This window comes from Rhinoraja longicauda, chromosome 11 (genome assembly GCF_053455715.1).
Source record: "Rhinoraja longicauda isolate Sanriku21f chromosome 11, sRhiLon1.1, whole genome shotgun sequence".
Classification (NCBI taxonomy): Eukaryota; Metazoa; Chordata; class Chondrichthyes; order Rajiformes; family Arhynchobatidae; genus Rhinoraja; species Rhinoraja longicauda.
In genome coordinates, this window is record NC_135963.1 from 34,490,620 (window position 1) to 34,511,979 (window position 21,360).

At 42.7% G+C, this 21,360-nt stretch overlaps 1 protein-coding gene across 5 annotated transcripts; it reads left to right on the plus strand.

Annotated features, from left to right (window-relative positions):
- Window positions 1–6,002: 6,002 nt before the first annotated feature.
- LOC144597789 (GTP-binding protein Di-Ras2-like) lies at window positions 6,003–16,376 on the plus strand. 5 transcript variants are annotated; one of them, XM_078407382.1, is made up of 2 exons: window positions 6,003–6,239; window positions 15,345–16,376. In XM_078407382.1, the coding sequence occupies exon 2, from the start codon at window positions 15,450–15,452 to the stop codon at window positions 16,041–16,043; it is 594 nt and encodes a 197-aa protein (XP_078263508.1). In that variant the 5' UTR covers window positions 6,003–6,239; window positions 15,345–15,449; the 3' UTR covers window positions 16,044–16,376. The 5 variants fall into 5 exon arrangements, with proteins under 5 accessions (XP_078263508.1, XP_078263510.1, XP_078263509.1 ...); XM_078407384.1 differs by lacking the exon at window positions 6,003–6,239 and adding an exon at window positions 6,368–6,614; XM_078407383.1 differs by lacking the exon at window positions 6,003–6,239 and adding an exon at window positions 6,368–6,603.
- Window positions 16,377–21,360: the final 4,984 nt, after the last annotated feature.

A 21,360-nucleotide genomic window follows, 5' to 3' on the forward strand; every position in this document is an offset into this window, starting at 1 on the left:
GAATTTTTTTAACTGATTGTCTGTTCTGTGGGCTTGAATATCTCTTTAAACAAACATATTACAGCCGCGTGTATTTGGAAAATATAGGTACAGAGACTGCAAGATCATTTTTTTCCATACACTTTTGCTTCAAACTACACATTCAGAAACATAATTTGCACTTCCAACTCCTATTTTGAATCATTTGAGCTATTTACTCTGTGCAATAACTCTTTCTTGCCAAGTCACCAAGGAAGAGGATAGTAAAATGTAAATCTTTTGGTAGAAGCAAAAGATTATAAATCCACATTTTCAATATATTTATTGGATTATTCCTGTGAGGTGGGTGACACTGGCAAACATTTTCACTTTTATCTCTAATTATCCCCTGAGAAAAGTGGCTTCCTTGACATTTCAGGACCCATCATATTGCTGGAGCTGGTTCCTTTTTGAGATAAAACTCCACCTAGTGGACTGTGGCAAGGCATGAAACATATAATGGGCTACGAAGCGGTCAGGCAGCATCGCTGGTGATAGTGAGGCTCTCCCTGATCAACCTAATGCATTCTATGCTCCTCTGCTCGCTTTGAGCAGAAGGCCGTCCTGACAAACTCTAGTGTGCCTGTTCCTGACAGACTCGAGAGACTAGTTAAGGCACACATTATCCCCAGCCTACCAAGCAACTCGATCCACTGCAGTTCGCCTACCACCACAACATGTCCATGGATGATGTCATCTCCCTGGTCCTACACTCATCTCTGGAACACCTGGATAAGGACACCTACTGTACAGACTATATGTCTGTTTTCAGTACCATTATCCCAACCCATCTCATCTCCAAACTTGTGAAACTTGGAGTCTGCACTTACCTCTGCAACTGGATCCTCGACTTCCTGACCAACAGACCACAATCAGTGAGGATAGGTAACACATCATCTTCTACAATATTTCTCGACACTGGTGCCCCTCAAGGATGCGTTCTCAGCCCCCTACTATACTCCTTGTACACGCATGACTGTGCAGCCAAATACCAATTCAACTCAATTTGCAGGTTCACAGATGTCGCCACCGTAATTGACCGGATATTGAATAATAACGTGATAGAGTACAGAAAGAAGATTGAGAACCTTGTAACTTGTTGTCAAGACAACACCCTCTCCCACAATGCCAGCAAAACAAAGGAGATTGTGATTGACTTTAGGAAGCGAAGTGGTACACATACTCTGCAACACATCGAGGGCCACTGAAGTAGAGATGGTCGAAAGCTTCAGGTTCCTGGGAATAAATATCACCAGCAATTTATCCTGGACCAACCACATCCAAGCAATGGCCAAGAAAACACACTAATGACTCGACGTCCATAGAAGGCTTAGGAAGTTCGATATGTCCCCTTTAACCCTCACCAACTTCTGCAGATGCACTGTAGAAAGCATCTTATCAGGATGCATCACATCCTGCATTTGGAAACAACTCCATCCAAAACCACGAGATTGCAGAATGTCGTGGACGCAGCGCAGACCATTACACAAACTTGCCTCCCTTTCATTAACTCCATCTACACTTCACGCTGCCTTGGCAATGCCACCAGTATAATCAAGGACCAGTCTCATCCCTGTCACTCTCTCTGCACCCCTCTCCCATCAGGCAAGAGATACAGAAGTTTGAAAACACATACCTCCAGAGTTTCAAATAATTTCTTCCCAGCTGTTATCAGGCAACTGAACGGTCCTCTCAACAGCTAGAATGAGGTTCTGACTTCCCATCTCCTCATTGGAGACCTTTGAACTATCTTTACCGGACTTTATTGGATTTCAATGTTATATCTTGCACTAAATGTTGTGCGCTTTCTCCTTTATCTGTGTACTGTGGACGGCTTGGTTGCATTTTTGTCACCACCGTAGTCTTTTTGACCTGATAGCAAACAACAAAAGATTTTCGCAGTACTTCGGTACATGTGATAATAATAAACTAAATTAAACTAGTCTGAAGGATGAACTAACATTAAAAAATTGTACTGAGATGCAGACAAGACAGTTATCATTGTGGAGAATTGATATTGATTTATTTTATTAAGTGTTAATTAACAATGGTCAGCAGACTATTATATATAGTCTACTGCCCTTTATCTATATACAAAAATTCTCATTTGTTCGTTTGTTCCTGAACTACAGCCAAAACGGTACACGATAGCATGACAATTTTAGGCCAACCTTACTCACCGTCGTCCCATGATCCTATGGAAGAAGTTTCATTGAAATTGGTATTATATTTTTTAAGTTATTCACATTTTAAAGTTTTAAAAAACGCGCATGCGCAGTTGGGGCTCCGTTGATCTGATACTTACGTAAGATGGCCGCCGCATCCGCGCATGCGCAGAACAAACGCTTCTGCGTCCACGTAATTGGGGCCCATTGAGCAGTGGTCGGCCGCCTGTCTTTTTGGGGCGGGAGAGCCAGGCCTGGTGCTGGTGGAAGCAGCCTGGGCCTGGGCCTGGGCCTGGGCCTGGACGTGACCAGGTAACCGCGAGCCTGAGGTGGGCCAAGGAGAAAGATGGCAGCAGCAGCAGCGGCAGAGAGGCCGGACATTGGTGGAGGTGGAGGCCGAGGCCTGGGCCTGGCGCTGGGCCTGCCCTCGACTCCCCCATCCTCCCTCCTCTCTCCGCCGGCTCAGTGCCTTCCTCACGCCGTCTAGAGTCCAGCGGCTCAGTAACAGTGGGAGAGCTCCCGCCGTCTAGGAGGGGGGTGGAGGGAGGGGGAAGGAAAGGGGGAGGATGAAGTGGGGGGGGGAGAGGGTGTTGCACCAATGCAGGAGAGGCAATGGGAGGGGGAGGGGAAGGGGGAGGGAGGGTTGTGGGCAAGGAGGGAGGGAGGGGGAGAGAGGGGGAGGAAGGTGGGGGGAGGGGAGGGAGGTAGGGGGGAGAGGGAAGAGGAGAGGGGAGAGGGGAGGGGAGAGTGGGGGGTGAGAGGGGAGGGGTGAGTGGGAGAGGAGAGGGTGCTGCACCAATGCAGGAGTGGTTTGGGCCTAACGGGTCCACTTGGTCTAGTATCTGCTAATTTTGGTGTTGCCTCAGCGACTGTGGAAAGCCAACTGTTCTTCCTCCATCATCAGCCAAAGCTCTTTCGCAGGGTCTGGCAAGTGAGTAGGATCATATTCAGCACAGATGGGCCTGGATAGTGCAGCTGGTTCACTCATTCACACCGGGCTTGTGGTGGTAGAGTCCAACATCTGGCCTGGTCCACTGATGGAACCAGGAATTATCAGAATGTTGACTGCTTCTCATTGCTGGGGTGAAGTAACTCTCCACAACCTCTGCAGCCAGTGCATCACACCTTTATTTTTCTCAGTGCCTGATAGTCACCGGCATATCGATCACTCCACATGGTCACTCCACCATAACCCTTACCTTGCACTGTGGCCATCCACTCTGCCTTTCTTTCCTGTGCTGGATGTGTGTGAGAGGTGGAGTGATTCAGTGTGTGAGGCAATGACTGTGGAAATATTTGGCCCTGGTGGCCTGAGCCAAACATTGTACAAGAAGCTAATATTGGGGGATAGGTAAATGGGAATTTGTCAATGTCCAAAAAAATCTGTCGTCCTTTCTCACCTACTGTTAATGCAAAGCCAGTCTGCCCTCTAAAGATGTTAAAAAAGAAATCCACTGATCAAATACAGCATACAGTTGATGGCGTAACCCTTAAAAGCATAGGAGTGCAGAAAGATCTTGGGATCTAGATCCATAACTCCCTGAAACCGGAAACACAAATAGATTAAGTGTTAAAGAAGGCATATGGTTTGCAGCCTTCACAGTTAGGGATTCATGAGACAGCTCTATAAGATTTCCGTTAGACTGTATTTCGATTATTGTGCAGTTCTGGTTGCCCCAGTACAGGAAAGATGTGGAGGTTTTGGAGAGGGAAGAGTAAATCTATCCTCGTAAATCTATTTTGTGCCTTTTCCAGTTCAATTACATCCTTCCTATGGCAATGCAACCAGAACTGTACACAGTACTCCAAATGTAGCCTTACCAATGTCGTACAGCTGTAACATGATGTCCTGACCTTGACATGCTTGCCTTCATCAGTCATACACTGACGACTGAAGGCAAGCATGCCAAATGCCTTCTTCACCACCCTATCTACCTGTGTTGCCACATTAATAGAACTATGTAGGTGCACTCCTATTCCGCAACACTTTGCAGGGCCCTACTATTTACTATACGAGTTCTACCAAAATGCCTTACCAAAATACAACACCTTATATTTATCTGAATTAAGCACCATCTTCCATCCCTCAAGCCATTGGCCCAGTTGATCAAGAACCAATTTCTCATATGTACATATAAATAAGTATCTGCATTGTGTATATTCATGTGTAGTCTGCCAGAAGCTACCCTATTTGCCTTTTGTAAGGTCATCAGCCCCTGGCTAAAGTTTTCCCACTTAAAGTTTACTGGCGAGAATCACATTTGCTTTGATGGAACTTATTGACAATAAATTAGCTTTCATGTTGCCTGCATTAGTGACTGTTCTTCAGAAAATACGCCATTGGCTGCATTGTATTTGGGAGATATAAATGAGAGGTAGAATCCATGAAGGAATAAAATGATTTTATTTAAATACTAGCCGGGTGTGGACCCCGTTGGGTCCAAAATTCTCCTGCGGGCCCGGCAACCCTCCGTGCAAACCTCTCCTGCGGGCTCAGCAACCTCCGTTGGGTGCAAGCCTCTTCTGCGGGCCCGGCAACCCTCCCCCAACTGACGATCCGTGGACACGTTGCTGGCTGGGGAGTGTCCCCCAGGGCCATGGACAGGCGAGGGGGGAGAGGAAAGGGGAGAGGGAGCCATTTACTCTCCGGCCCCGAGCGGCCATCGTGAAGGCCAGCAGCAGGAGAGCTCTCCTCCCCCCCCTCATTGGCCGCCACTCCCGTCACTCGGTTCGTGATGCTCCACATCCTTGAAAGACTAGATTGCTTTTGGTGAAAGTGCTCCCGCAGTGCTCTTGGATAGAGAGTTCCAGGGTTTAGATCCAGCAATGATGAAAGGCTGGCAAAATAACTCCATTTGGGATGGTGTCTCACTTGGAGGTAAACCTGTTGGTGGTGTCCCCATTCTCCCACTGCCCTTGTCCTCCACAATAATACAGGTTGTGCTATTGGAGTCATTGCAATGTATTTTGTGGATGATACATACAGTAGCTACTGTGCACCAGGCTGAAGGGAATGGATATTTAGAATGATGAATATGCACACACACACACACACACACATATATATAGATATGTAATGAAATATACATATGCACTATATATACATGAATATGTCAGGGCATTTGCACACATGCGCACACATACCAAGTCAAGTAGGCTAGGCACAAAAAGCTGGAGTAACTCAGCAGGTCAAATAGCATCTGTCCAGAGATGCTGTCTGTCCCGCTGAGTTACTCTAGCTTTTTATATCATCTTTGGTTTAAACCAGCATCTGGAGTTCCTTCCTACACGTCAAGTAGGTCATGGATGTTGGTCATGATATTAAGCTTCTTCTGTACTGTGTTAATGCTGCACTCGTCTAGGCAAGTGGAGAATATCTTGTCACATTCTTGGTTTGTGCCTTATGGATGGTATTGGTGTGTTGGGAGGCGAGTCAGTCACTACAGCATTCCCAGACCAGTGCTTCTGCTCACTGTATTTATGAGGTTTGTCCTGCTGAGTTTCTAGTCAATGGGCATCCCAGGATAGTGATGGTGGGAGTTGTCCATAGAAATGTCATTGAATGTAAAGTAACACATGTGGAGTCTTTCTCCCTTAGTGTACTCCGTGACTCAGAAATGCGCATGATCATTAGGCAACACAGTAGAGGAAAAGTGCAATGTTTATTATTAACTTTATTTCAAGATTATTACTCCTTTAATTTCTAACAAGGGACCTTCAATCGCATTGATTGCTTGGATTCGCACATTGTGTTCATTGTATTGTGACACTGACTCAACCAACAGGAAATAAAGCCACGGGCGGTCTTGTTGAAGATACTACTTTGGTAACAACGGGAGTGCACTATCTTCAGGACAAAATGTAACTCTTATTTTGAAGAGGATTTCCACCTCTGTAATTTAATCTGGAATGAACATGCTGGTCGTTCTCTGCCCACACTATATCTCTTCAGAGCTTTCAGGCTGTTTATATATAAAAGAGCAATCCAAATGTCTCACCAGCAATCTGCAGCCTTCAAGAGGTTTTTTTTAATGAAGTGTTTATTTCCAACGTCTGGTAAGTTTCGGTAGAATTGCCACTCGGGTTTAGAGAATATGCACCTGTGATTTTGTCCTATCGTTTTCTGATGCTATTTAAATCAACGGGAGACTAAGTGGCATTTAGAAAAAACGAAGTTGCTGCCTTGGCGAATATCGATGCTCTTATTTTTATGTAAGCTGCGAGGCTTCGCAGTGCCATAATGCGTCTGACGAGTTATACCAATGTAATTTGGCACAAATAGGTCAGAGCTGGTTTAATTGTGGAGAAAAATCTTCAAACCGCTTCCAAGACAGAGGAATTCCACAGAAAGTAGTTCGTTTTCTTTTGTAGAACTTTCCTCGATCAACGTATCGATCTACAGCGAGGGAACCAGATGCCGGTACTGATGTAGTTGAGTGATTCAGGGAATTCCCTCTGATTATTTTCAAGCTTTGTCCATCTCCATTTAACTCATTTGGTTCGATACTATTTGATATTAGAATGATAGTTACTTATTATAGAAATTATGTTACCTATTTTCTGTTCGCATGTTCCTATGATTCTCTCACTAATTTATTTATAAATTCTGAACTGGTGAATTGAAGGTTTCAGTGGTTAGCTGTGCGCGGCTCACTCTGATACACTTGGCACAAACCGGCTTTTCCCATTTGGACCATGTAAGCCGTTTACAATCGCGCTGGACTCACTACATTTCTATGATTTGTAACCGTTTAACATTGACTATAAACGATTATATGTAATACTTGGAATGCATATTGATTTAGCGATGCCATGTATGTGAAGGGAACGATCGCTTCAAGTATGTTCACTTCACGCCTCTCTGTAAAACATCCCTTCTTACCGCGCTGTGCACTGCACCCAGATACAGATTTGAGCATCATAGATGAGGTTACTAATAATCAATGTACATAATGTGCAGGCGATTCAGAAAGTGAGTTTAAAATATGGCGACGAATATAGTAGTGGGCGTTAGAACTCGCTAGGGAAATCTAATAAGCTTTTTCTGCAACATTTTCCGTGTCAATGTTGGTTACTTCGCAGCGGCGAGACGTGTACTATTTATAATCAGAGCGAGGGTTCACAAAACCTTGTAAATTGACTTCTAGAAAGAAACTTCGAATGGAATATGCGTTAAAAAAACGTAAAGCCGCGGAGAAGCCAAACATTTTTTGTAAAAAAGTGCCTTGTATTTACATTGTGCTTATTTTTAAACAAATTTGCAATATGTGGTGCTGAATGTATCTTGCATTGCATTCGAGCGGCTGTTTATGTGTCCTCTGTCCGATTGCGTTTTTCACTCACCCGATTAGACAGCAATACCAATAAACATGCCACACATGTTATTCACATTAGAATTGATCACCTCTCTAACATATCGTGCTTACATATTTACAACCCTAGATCCCCCTGCTCTACCACAGTCCCCAGGCATTCATTCCCCTGCCATTCACTGCGTATGTCCTACCCTGGTTAGATTTCCCAAATCGCAACATCTCGCATTTATCGGAATTAAACTCCAGCGCACCTGCCCAACCAATCAATCAAAGATAAAAGCTGCAATTTTTGACAACCTTCTTTGTTATCCACAATACCACCCACTTCAGTGTCACCTGCAAACTTACAATTCATGCCTGGTATGTTCTCCTCCAAGTCCTGTAAAGGCGTATGAGATAATGAGGGGAATAGATGGCGTATATGTATAGTCTTTTACTCAGAGTCGGGGAATCAAGAACCAGAGGGCACAGCTTTAAGGTGCATTTAATAGGAACCTGCCAGGAACTTTTTCACACAGGGGATGGTGGGTGTATGGAACGAGCTGCCAGAGAGGGTCGTTGAGGCAGGTACTATCACAACATTTAAAAGACATTTGGACATGTAAATGGCTAGGAAAGGTTTAGAGCGACTAGTGTAAATGGGACATTTTAGTCGGCATGGCGAGTTGGGCCAAAGGGCCTGTTTCCATGCTGTGACAATGACATTGAAGCATGGTTGTTGTTTTGACACCTTGTTCTGAAGCTCTATTTCTCTCTTTTGTGTTCCACCTCATCATTGTTCAAAATATGGCCCACAACAGTGGTGCCATCTACACGCATGCAAATGAAGTTTGCAGCTGATACTCATGTAGTGAGCAGGGTCTCCAGTAAATTGAGTTAGAGCAGAATTTGGCCATTGAGCCATGAGTGTAGAGGGAATATAGCAAGCGCCGGAGAAGGCATCCTTGCCGGGCTCCAGTGTTGATAATTATCGTGAAGGATGTTTTGTCACCTATCCTCGCTGATTGTGGTCTATGGGTCAGAAAGCAGAGGATCCAGTGGAAGAGGGGAGTGCTGATTCCTTTGTCCAGGTGTTTAGAGATTAGTTTGATTGGGATTATGGTGTGGAAGGTGGAATTATAGTCAATCACTGTGAGTCTGACGTAGGTGGCCTTGTTATCCAGATATTCCCATTGCGTTCCATCCTTGACAATGGATCTCCCAATTAATAGCATTGTGAAACCAAATTCACCCTCAAGCACTAATAGAATTTAAGTTATATTAAGCCAATTTAGAGGAGCAGCAAACCAACCAGAGACATTCCATGGTGGCACAACAGTGCTGTGGTAGAGCTGTTGCCTCACAGTGCCAGAGACTTGGGTTCGATCCTAACAGGGGTGCTGTCTGTGCGGAGCTTGTACTGTGACGGTGTGAGTTTTGTTTGGGTGCTCCTACATTCCAAAGAGGTGCATGTTTGTAGGCTAATTGGCTTCTGTAAATTGCCCCTCGTGTGTAGGATGCAAAAGTTGGATAACATAAAAGTAGTGTATGGGTGATCAATAGTCTGTGTGGACTCTCGGCCAAAGGGCCTGTTTCCACACTGTATCTCTAAACAAAACTAAACCCCACTAAAGGTACTGCCACAATACAAGCTATTGTGTTGAGAGGATGAAGACTAAAGGGCAATGCACAAAATGTTATAGAGATTCAGATGGAGTAAGTTTGAGGAAGCAGAATTCCAATTCCAGAGTTAATAGTTGAGGGAGAAACTGTTTCCAAGAAAATTAATTCCATCCAAAGTGCAGCAATGCTGCCTGTGTCAGTGCTCAGGTTACAGTCATCATTAAGTTTCATTTAAATGACTTAAGTAAGCTGTGGGTGCTAAAAAGATGTTTCTCACTTGTCATCCCCCTCCTACCCATAGCCATTTCAGAAAGCATTCACGATGGTCTAGGGTCTACTGAAGTATAAACTGAACATTTGCTGGGCCATTTTCCAGTGGCCTCCAATGGATTCAGTCAGGATTCTGATCAAACTTCTCAGCGCAGCAGAACATCTGTAGATCTAAACCAGTCTATGTGTTCTTGACATTCCCTGATGGGATTTTAGTGTACAGCTAGTGTACCATTCAGGTATGTTTTCTGTATATAAACTCCCTACCCACAAGCACTTTACGTCAATCTCGTCAAAAAACTGTGCTGGAAAGGGAACGCTGCTCCTTTTCATGGGCAATTAGAAATGGTTATTAAATGCTGGCCTGCCACAATCAAGTGCACAGATATAGGCAACAAAATCCTGTAGTACCACAGTTCCTATCATAGTTCTTCTTCATTGCTAATTGTCCCAGCATTTACAAGCACACATCATGAATAAAAGATCCCAGTAACTAACATTCCAAATCAAACTATTTTGTCCAATCAAGGTTAAAATCAATCAAGAAACAATTAATCATCTTAGTGTGATAATCCGAGTTCTTTACCTTCAGCCTGAATAACGTTCGTATACTGGATGAGGACAACAGATTTATTCCACAGTGGGGTTCTTCCCGTGAGGATCTCCAGATGCAATGCTGGTGTCTGAAAAGATCTCAACTGGGGAGAGGGAAAGAACAACTTTTCCATGATTGTTTACTTTTTATACAGAAAGGAAAAAGGAGTGTAACAGATATAATCAAGGGCCAATTACAATTCTAATACAATTCCCATGGTTACAGAGGAAACAAAACCATACAAGTCACATGCTTAGAAAATAAAACCATTAATATAGGTCACATGCTTTCGGGGAAACGCAACAATTTACCTAGAGTGGATTCGAAACTTTTCCTACTTTCACACGCACCCATACAAGGAGTTGTTATTGAGAAATAAACTTTTTACCTACTATATACGAGCAATCTCACAGCTGCACGACCTTGCTCTAACTGTTTTAATACACAAGCTCACACTATCAGACAAGGGAGTCATTTAAGAACAAAGAACCCCTATACTCCTCTGTCTACTCCATATCACTCCTAAAAGGACAAACACATTCCATCCCAATGATAACATTTCTGCTACAAGCATCCATCTTACTGCTTTCTACTGAAAATAAGCATTCATTTAATATTAGCTAAAACAACAACAAAATAAACCATCTTCAACCATCTTCAACCATCTACAACAAAATATCAATATCTCTAATTAACTATATCAGTTAATAGCATAGATTCTCAAGTGCATGCACATAGTGTTCATTTTCCATCTACGCTTCCCTGTTTTATAGATTTTGTGCATTTCTCCCTCAATAGCCTCAGTTTTTCTAAGCTTGGCTGTCCACTTGCAAGCAGAAGAGACTGTAGTTGGCTGTGAAATGTGACTGGGCAGTTCTGTGCTGAACTGTCTCGACATCAGACAGTGCAGCCTAAGTATGAGTAACAGCCACCTGGGCTAGCCAGCTAATGGGTAATGGCAAGCCCACATGTGGGATGGTCCTAGTGGATTATAAATGCCATCACCCAAGAAAGGGGGAAACACTAGGTTTAAGCTGAAGGCAGAGGGGACTATTATCATATCATATCATATCATATATATACAGCCGGAAACAGGCCTTTTCGGCCCTCCAAGTCCGTGCCGCCCAGTGATCCCCGTACATTAACACTATCCTACACCCACTAGGGACAATTTTTACATTTACCCAGCCAATTAACCTACATACATACCATCTTACACTACAGTATTCTTGCTATTGAGGGCGTGCAGCGTAGGTTTACTAGGTTAATTCCCGGAATGGCGGGACTGTCATATATTGAAAGACTGGAGCGATTAGGCTTGTATACACTGGAATTTAAAAGGATGAGAGGAAATCTTATCGAAACGTATAAGATTATTAAGGGGTTGGACACGTTAGAGGCAGGAAACATGTTCCCAATGTTGGGGGAGTCCAGAACAAGGGGCCACAGTTTAAGAATAAGGGGTAGGCCATTTAGAACTGAGATGAGGAAAAACTTTTTCAGTCAGAGAGTTGTGAATCTGTGGAATTCTCTGCCTCAGAAGGCAGTGGAGGCCAATTCTCTGAATGCATTCAAGAGAGAGCTAGATAGAGCTCTTAAGGATAGCGGAGTCAGGGGGTATGGGGAGAAGGCAGGAACGGGATACTGATTGAAAATGATCAATCATGATCACATTGAATGGCGATGCTGGCTCGAAGGGCCGAAAGGCCTCCTCCTTCACCTATTGTCTATTGTCTATTGTCTATTGTCTGTATCTTGTAAATCAGAAGAGATTGTAGGATGCGGACAATGGGAGATGTAAGCCAAATGTCATTTTTACTAATTTATATGCTCTCATTGCCCACAGATTGTATAGCTACTGTCTCACTATTGAATAGCATCTTCAAATCCAGACATGAAGCATATTCATAATGTAGCACTGCCTATCAGTTGCTGTTGGTAGAGGCTCTGTGCCAAGTCTTCCATGAGATTGAGGGGAAAATCTTAATTAGTGTATTGCAATATGCTTGGCTGACCTATCTGCCATAGTGTGTGTGAGTGTGTGTGAGTGAGTGTGTGTGAGTGGTGGTGTGTGTAGATGTGGTGGTGCACAAGAATATTAGTTGGAACTTGATCAAGTGGACCCTCCCCTTCCCCACCCCTCTCCCCTCCCCCTCCCCCTCCCCCTCCCCCTCCCCCTCCCCTCTCCCCTCCCCCTCCCCCTCCTCCTCCACCACCCCTCTCCCTCTCCGCCTCCCCCTCCCCTCCCCCTCCTGCCTCCCCCTCACTCTCCTCCTCCCCTCCCCTCCCCTTCCCTTCCCCTCCCCTTCCCCTCCCCCTCCCTTCCCCCACCCTCCCCCTTCCCTCCTCCCTCCCTCCTCCCCCCTCCATGGAGTCTGATATGTTTGCTGAGGTAATTAAACATGAGCAAACACAATGATTGGTGCCTCACTTCTGATATTGGTCATTGGTGCTAAGGTCATTGGTGCTAAGTTTTGAAAGATTGAAGAAATTAGGGCTTTATGGAACTAGCCCATAAAAAGAGTTTGCTTTGGGCAGGTCAGCAGGGCAGGCTAGAGGGACCGAGCGTCCAACTCCTGCCCCTTCGTTTTTTGTGATCTTGTGTTGAACTATCCAATTGGAGACATTTATGTCCTCCCACTGTTGTTTCATGGCCAAAATTGGAGACCTTCTTGGTTCCCCAGGCTCAAAGAATCTTTATTTCCCCAGCACACACACCCCCAACTTTTCAACTGACACATCAAGAACAGTGTCAAAAAGTGATAGAGGTGCTTCTGTCAACATTGAAGTTTAGATGATGAGGGCTGTGTGTGTGTGTAAGGGTCAGATTGGTACTAGTGATCAGTATGGATCAGATTGGTGCCAGTGTGCTGCTTGGCAGGCGACCGTGGACGCGGATTGGTTGGGACGAGCATCTTGGACACTCGTTGTAACTCCACGCCTCCCCGGATAGCCCCTTCAATATCCCCGTCCAATTCCATGAATGGGCTGTTCCACACACACAAAACAATGAATGAAAAACGGGTTGGTTTCTTCCGAAAATCGATAGGCAATCCCGCTTCTTCCCCACACACTGACTTCGAAGGATCCGAATGCAGAAGATTGGAAAGAAATTACAATCTCAGAAAAAAAGTGGTCTTAATCTGTTTTAACTGAAGTAAACGTTATTATAGTTTCGTCCATTTATTCAAATGCAGCCAACTCTCCCCAGCGGGGAATGGGCTTTCCTGACCCGGCTTTCTTAGTATACGCAGGAATTCTATTTACATTTTTAAAAAATCATCAAGAATCATGCTCGAGGTACGTACAAATCAAGGCTAGAAGAGTAATGTTTCGTTTGTAATGTAGAAATATGATGATCTTTCAGTTAAATTGATTTTAAATAACGACCGCAGATTGCTGGTGAAATAGCTATTATTGTCACAGTGCCTGGCTCTGGTGTCTACGTGCTGAAGACAAACAGGGCTATTCTCTCCCCTACTTCTATTTCTTCATATTTTTCGAAACTAACATTGCTGTTATTTCTCAATCTAATTCTGGAGTTAATATCTGTTCCCTCGGCCGCATCCCCGAGAGGGTGTCGAAGGCAGGATATATTTCACCCGGGAATCTCTGCCCATGGATTGCATTTTGTTAAGAATTGCATCTTGCGGCGTTTCTTTCACCAATATACACAAAGCAAAGCTAAGACAATGTGGTAATTGAAAAAAGATATATTTTGAACACATTGAGCGACGAGAGGAATTATTTGCTCGTGCAGAATAAATTAAACAGTCGACCGTCCGCAAAGACCAGAATAACTAGCAGGGCAGGTGGGGGTGGAGGGGTGGGGGTGGAACTGGAGGGGAACTGGAGGAGTAAATGAAAGGATAAGTGGAGGGTAGAGGAAGTGGTTGGAGGCGAGTGATCTGAGATGGGAGTGACGTGCAGGCTATTTTGGAGCATTGTACGTGGAAAAAAAATACATCAGGGCGAGGGAGGAGGAAGGGAACTGGCCCCAAGTCAGGAGGCAGCAATTGACGTCAGGCTCCCGAGTGCTCCTCCTCCTCCTCCTCCTCCTCCTCCCCACTCCTCCTCACTATGGTCTTCATGTAGTCATTCCCAGGGATACCCTAACCCCGAGGACACTTGAACACCCACCCTCCCTCCCCTGCCATCTACCGGACTGGCTGGGACTGGGCGGGAATGCTGGTCGCGAAGTTTATGAACGACCGGCTGGCTGTCAGGTGCGTATTTCTGCCAGGGCACTTGGGTGCATTGGGCCACCCGTGCCCCGGGAGCTGGCGGCAACCCAGCTGCACCGGCGGGATTTAGATCTCGTTCCCGCCGGACATTCGAGTGGAAATGCCTCCCGTCACCTGCAGGATTGTGGCCAGGAGTGGGGATGTCTGATTCGGTCACCCCATTAATATGATAACCATTCATCCCAACTGTTGCGCTAAATGTACTTCGATGGGATCGAGACAGATCGAGAATGGACGTGGCAACGGTGCCGCCTGTGTTGGGACTGCGTTTAAAACGTCAGCAGCCTCTTAAATGTAGACTTATTCATCAATTTATCAGGTGTAACGATCTCGGGATAGCCCGTCCCTTTTTTTTCCCAGCAGAGATGTTGGTTGGAATAAAATATAATTCTGGGCCACCGGTTCATACTGGTGAGAAATATGGAATTACTTTTCCGAAGCTTGGGATTTTCTACCAGCAGTTTGGAGTCCTATTCTGCGATTTAAAAAAAAAATCATCATAGTGACACTGATTTATTGCAACAAAGTTGAATTCAAAGATTATCCTGAGAGTTCAGGAACTTGTATTGCTATTTTGGGGATTGGTGCTGTTTTACTGTTTTGTGATATTCACACAAACCAATTAATTTTGATTTGTCTTTTGTTTTTGGTCGAGTGACATTTCTGCGAGAGGGATTGGGTTATTGGAGGAATTCTGGAACAAAGGTGCAATGGCAGCGCAAAGGGAATGCATAAGGAGTCACGGGCAGTGAGGTTCTCAGGGAGCTGCATATAGTTTCAGAGAAAACGTGCCAGTGAGCCATGAATGCATTTGAACGACTAGTCTGAATGTTAAATGTGAGGGATTGATGGTGAGGGAGCTAATGTGTGTTAACAATCCCAGGAGAGATGATTGTGCAGGTTAGAACATGGGCACGTTTTTTCAATAAGCTCATGTTCAAGGTGAGTAGAAAGTAGGCTTTGCTGGAGAGCATGGTGATAGTCAAAACTGGATTTAACGCAAATACTGAGAAGACAGTTTTCCAACAGAAGTGTCGAGGTTGAGTTTCTATGGGCTGTGTTATGAAGGAGAAAATAAGTAATATTTGTTAAAGAGAGATATGAGACTAATTATATGTATGTTTGTTTTTTACAGCTTTCTAACATCTGTGGGAATGTCAGGAACTAGACTCGCACATCACGACAACAAATTCTAATTGCAAAGGACATTGCTTCGCAAATCTCCGGATAATCTTTTGAAATGCCGGAGCAAAGTAATGATTATAGGGTGGTTGTTTTTGGAGCTGCGGGAGTTGGGAAAAGCTCTTTAGTCCTCCGCTTTGTTAGAGGGACTTTTAGAGAAACATACATTCCAACAGTTGAAGATACCTACAGGCAGGTAATCAGCTGTGACAAAAATATCTGCACACTACAAATCACAGACACTACAGGGAGCCATCAGTTCCCTGCAATGCAGAGGTTGTCCATTTCCAAAGGCCATGCATTCATTCTGGTGTACTCTGTGACCAGCAGACAGTCCGTGGAAGAACTGCAGCCCATCTATGAGCAGATCTGTGAAATCAAGGGAAACGTCCAGAATATCCCCATCATGTTAGTGGGGAACAAGAGGGATGAGACTCAGAGAGAAGTTGAGTCAACCGAAGGAGAAGCTCTGGCCACAAAATGGATGTGCTCTTTTTTGGAGACCTCGGCCAAACTTAATTACAATGTGCAGGAACTCTTCCAAGAGTTGCTTAATTTGGAAAAGAGGAGAGCAGTGAGCCTTCAAGTGGATGGAAAAAAACCCAAACAAAAAAAAAGAGACAAACTGAAAGGGAAATGTTCCCTGATGTGAAATGTCATCTTAGTCTGTCTACTGCATGGTACACCCAGGCATGGGTTTCATAGACTCCTGTACAACATGGTCTACATTTGCACAGAATGTCTCATTTTCAAATAACCACAAATCAGTTGAAAAGTCTTAAAGCAGCTGTACCATCAATGAGCCAAAATTAAATATCAAATCTCTCCAATGGATGGATTCCCTCATAAGCTTTGATTGTTGTTTGGATAAAAATATGTTTCTTGCATTTTCATGTTTAAATCATTCTTTCCAATGTGGATGGTTAATGCCACAAAAATATATTAAAATGTATCTGCGCAAATTACCAGTGAACTTTTGTTTTATTTTAAAACAGAACTCTTACAGTATAATTACATGTCATTCATAAATAAATTAAACACAATTTTTCTTATCAATTTCCTTCTTTTGAGACAGTGGTTTGCCCTGGAGTGCAATGAGGTTGATCATGGTTTTTGAACCAGTGGGATATCAGAATCTTATTGTTACTTAATAGCATGAATATCAACAGGCTGCCGCTGAGAACCAGACCAATGGTTTTCTTCCTTTGGCCAGAGGCAGTTGTAACATCAAAGCTGATTACAACAGTTTTATTGTACCTGTGCATATGTCAATAAACTTGACTACTTTTCGGACATTATCTTCCCATCCTCCATTCCAACCTAGCCCCATTTTTCCCACCTCTATAAAGCTGTGACAAAACATTGTTTTGACAATTAGTTTCAGGCAAGTCTTCTGAACTGGTCGCCAGTATCCCATGGATGTTTCTACCTCTAAATGTTCATTCCATTGTATGAAAAGACCCAGGCCCAGCTCAGCAAGTCTCTACTAATGAGTTTAGACTACAGAGTGATTTTTTAACAGATTTTTTTTCCAGCCATATATATAATTAATTTCCTAAAGTCCACAAATTTTATGAAGGAAAATAAAATAACAAGGTACAGAGCGAACAGGAAAAAAAACCCGCTTAATTTTGTTGTAATAATAATATGACTTGTTGGAAGATATTTTGTAAAAGTTCTTTAAAAGAAACCCATTCAATGTAGATTACTTGGTGGAAGCCAGATTAGTAAAAAGAGATGTGCAATACATAACCAGTGACTAAAGCAGAAAAAAAATAATATTGAAGAAATGTTCCATTATGGGAGGTACTGTCTTTTGGATGAGAAGATATAACTGAGACCACTCTGTTAATTAATGTGTAAGATTCTGTGAGGTTATTTAGAGTAAGGACAGTGTTCTGGTCAATCTGTACACTTGAACATGTCTGAAGCTCGTTGGTAATTATCTTATTTAATTTAGTGAGAGCTCTCCATGCACAAATAGAATTCTGCTCTACTTTATCAAAATAGTTCAGTACTTCATTGGCTGTAAAGCACTTTGGACCATTCAGGAAGGGATTTAAAAAATGCATGTTTTTCAAGTATTTTCCGTGATAACACCAACTAAAATTTTGTGAATAAAAATCTTGTAGCTAATTTATGTTCCAACCTCAGAACAGGATGGCACAGTGGTGCGGCAATAGAGTTGCTGCCTTACAACATCAGAGACCCGGGTTCAATTCTGACTACAGGTGCTGTCTGTACAGTTTGTACATTCTCCCTGTGACTGCCTGGGTTATCTCTGGGTGCTCCGATTTTCTCCCATGTTCCAAAGACGTGCAGGTTTGTAAGTTAATTGGCTTCTGTAAATTGCCCGCAATTGTGTGTAGGATGTGAAACTGGGATAATTAGTGTAAGAGGGATGATTAGTCAGCGTTGACTCTGGGCCAGAGGGCCAGTTTCCATGTCGTACATCTAAAACTAATGCTAAAACTTCCAATTACATGAAAGCAAAATGTTAATAATGTAATTTAAAATTTAGTTTCAGAATTTGAAATGCCTTTCTTTAATGAATCTAGGTTTGATTTAGAATTGGTGACAGCCTACGTACATATATTACAGAAATCATATCTAGATTTTCATAAAGCTTTTTGTAACCTACCCTTGTCTTATAGCTCACTCAATGATTCAGTTGTCAACTGCAGCACAACTGAGACATACATAGCATGAGATCCAAGGTCCGATCTTTGTTCTCTGCTGACTAAGATGATCTCATCCAGCACAATGATACAAACCACAAACATTAATTTCTGCAGTTCTGGGCTAGAGATGGAATTGGATTGGAATTTAAACCTCTATTGATTTCATGAAGCTACAAGAGACTGCAAATGCTGGAATCTGAAACAAGAAAAAACAAATAGCAGGTCCAACCGCAAACGTGGAGCCAAAGGCATAGTCAACATATCAGATTGAGACCCCACATCAGGACTGAGAGTCCCTTTGTTTCAGATTTATTGAATTTGTTTTTCTTATCTATTATCGATTCCTTCCATCCTGTTTTCATAAAGGGGAAGATGAAGAGATATTTATAACTAGTCAAGTGATCGATTGTAATGTTTTCCAGTTTAGTCAGGCACTTGTGCCAAGGAGAGTCGCTGTCCTCCAGTCCCTTCCACAAGTGGTCACATCAGACTGACATAAAATAATTAACAATTGAGTATTTGCAGCCAGTATTAAATTAGCTAATGCCAATTTAAGTATTAGTAATTCAATTCCATGCTCATTACCAGATAATAATTATGTGCATAAAACAGGGCAATTGTAATTATCTTTTCTTTGCTGCTACATTGATTAAAGTGAGATACTTCGTACAGATTTTCTGATTCCTCATACTTTCTTGTCTTCATATCACAGTAGTGCATCATATGAAGCAGTTTTGGGCACTTGGTCTAAGGATAGTGATTGGAGATCTAGGAGATTCTGAATTTGCTAATAGCCGCAACCTATGTGTATTCTTCAGCACCATTGAGACCCATGCACCCATACTACAAACAATCCTAGGGAGAACTAAGAATGGAGGAGCAATTGTCAAGGTTAGAGAGGAAGTCAACATCCACTTGATGGAGCAATCAGAAGAAATAATCAACTGGGTTTTGGAGCTTGCTGCAGGTTTTCCTGAATCAATCCCACAGCACACTAGATAGTCAAATCTCATTACCACCCTGGACTGGCCTGAAGCTGAAAACACCATATGGCAATTGAAAACTCCCAAAAGGAACATTGGCCTTTTTACTATACATGGCCTTTTTTAGCCTTTAGAAAAATCTGCGACTGTCAATCGAAGAATCCTTCAGGGATTCACACAAAAGAGAGTGCACTTCAAAATTATATTTAGCTGTGAACCACTTTGGGGTATCCTGAAGTTTTTCCTTGCATTTTTCTTGATTTTTGAAATAAGTAATTATTCCAATTTAGGGAACAATTATTTGAACAAAAAAATTAAAGTAGTGCAGATGCAGAAAATGTGAAACAAAACTAGAAAAAGACAAGAGGTTCTCGGCAGGTTTGGCAACATCTGATGAACATTTGCAAGCACATAACATTTCAATCTTAGTCAGAACCAAGCAATTTGAGCAATTATTTGATATTGGTTTTTTAGGACTAAAATTATGTAGTTGGAATGTCGGTTTTGCACAGATTTATCCTAATACCACTGAGTCTATTTAATGCCTGTTACTGACATTTCAATTCAATAATGCTGCAATTTTAACATTTTTAATCGAGTTCCTTGGAACTCTCAGGCCAACCTATACTACTGTGAGGATCCAAGCCATTTAATAATCAGCTTGAGGTAGGTGCTCTTCAAGTAGCCCCTTGTCCTTTTAAAATATTTAATAACTTCCAAGCCGGGAGGTCGGTCTGCTCAAAGTGTAAAAGCAGGTTAATGTCTAACCCTTTTCACGAGCCCATTTTACCAGATCAAAATTTTAAGGCATTCACTTTTTCACACTTTTTCAAGGAACTCTAGATTATTGAAATCCTTTCTTCTGTCTTGGTATTCCTGTGAGTCAGTGGAATTTCCCAGAAGATGAAAGCGGGACAATAATTCAGTATTCAGCATGTCAGAAATGCTGCATTTATTTATGCTCATTTTAAATTCAGATCATTTAAAATGCAGAGGGTAGTGAACAAAAATCCCAATGCTAGTAAGAGGTAAAAGATTTTTTTTCATTTCATAAACCAAAGGAAGACAAAGGATTTATGTATTTTCACATTCTATTTTTTTTTTAGATGAGCAGCTTTAATATGATTTAGCTTTAATACATTAGTAATTCTGACAGGGACCATGGATCGTGATAGCTCTGTGTTTGTGTGGGTGTCTGAAAGTAGGCCAGGAAGCTCTTTAATTATATGTGTTCTTTTCCTCCATAGCAATGCCTGCTTGCCACCCACACACAGGAACAAGTATATGCTGCATATTCAATGAAGTTTCCAAATGACAAAAAAGCCTGCAATTAACATTTATATGGAACAATGTGGGTAAAACATGTATATTTTTGTCTTTCCAGTCAAACAATATTCAACAGCAACAGTTACAGTCATTTACAGTTAGATTAGTCATTATCAAAACTAGGTTTCAATATATTTTATTCATTTATTTAAACTTATCACTATATTTGTATGTTATTTGTTGTTTCTCACATAGTCACATTATTGCTGAGCAACCTTTTGGGCCCTTAGGACCATTTATTGGCATCCTCAGTTATGAGCACAACATTGCGGTTTATAGCAGAGAGGAAGGCATTTTACCTATTGTGATCATTCAGGTTAAAAAGAGCTCATTGGACTAATCCACTTAAGAGCAATCATCCACAGCCTTGTAGATTACAGGACACGTGCTCATAGAACATAGAACAGTACGGCACAAGGACAAGCCCTTTGGCCCAGAATGTTTGTGCCGAACATGATGCTGATAACTGGCTCATGTTTCTGTGGAAAGTCAGAGGTTGAGGGGAGACCTGATAGAAGTATATAAAATTATGAGAGGCGTAGATAGGGGGGGGACAGTCAGAAACTTTCCCACCTTTTGTGCCAATTGATATGCTAGAGGACATAGCTACAAGGTGAGAGGGGAAATGTCTCATGAAGTACAGGCAAGTTTTTTTACACAGATAATAGTGGGGGCCTGGAACGAATTGCTAGGGGGTGGTGTAGGCAGATACGATAGCGGTATTTAAGAGGCTTTTAGATAGGCACATGGAAGTGTAAGGAATAGAGGGATATGGATCAAGTATAGGCAGATGAGATTAATTTAACTTGGCATCATGTTCTGCACAAACATTATAGGCCAACGATCTCATTCCTGTGCTGTTCTATGTTCTAATAGTAGATAATCTCTCATCAGAATCCTGATGGAAGGTCCTTTTCACACAGAGGGCGATGGGTATATAGAACGAGCCATCAGAGGAGGTAGTTGAGGAAGGTACTAA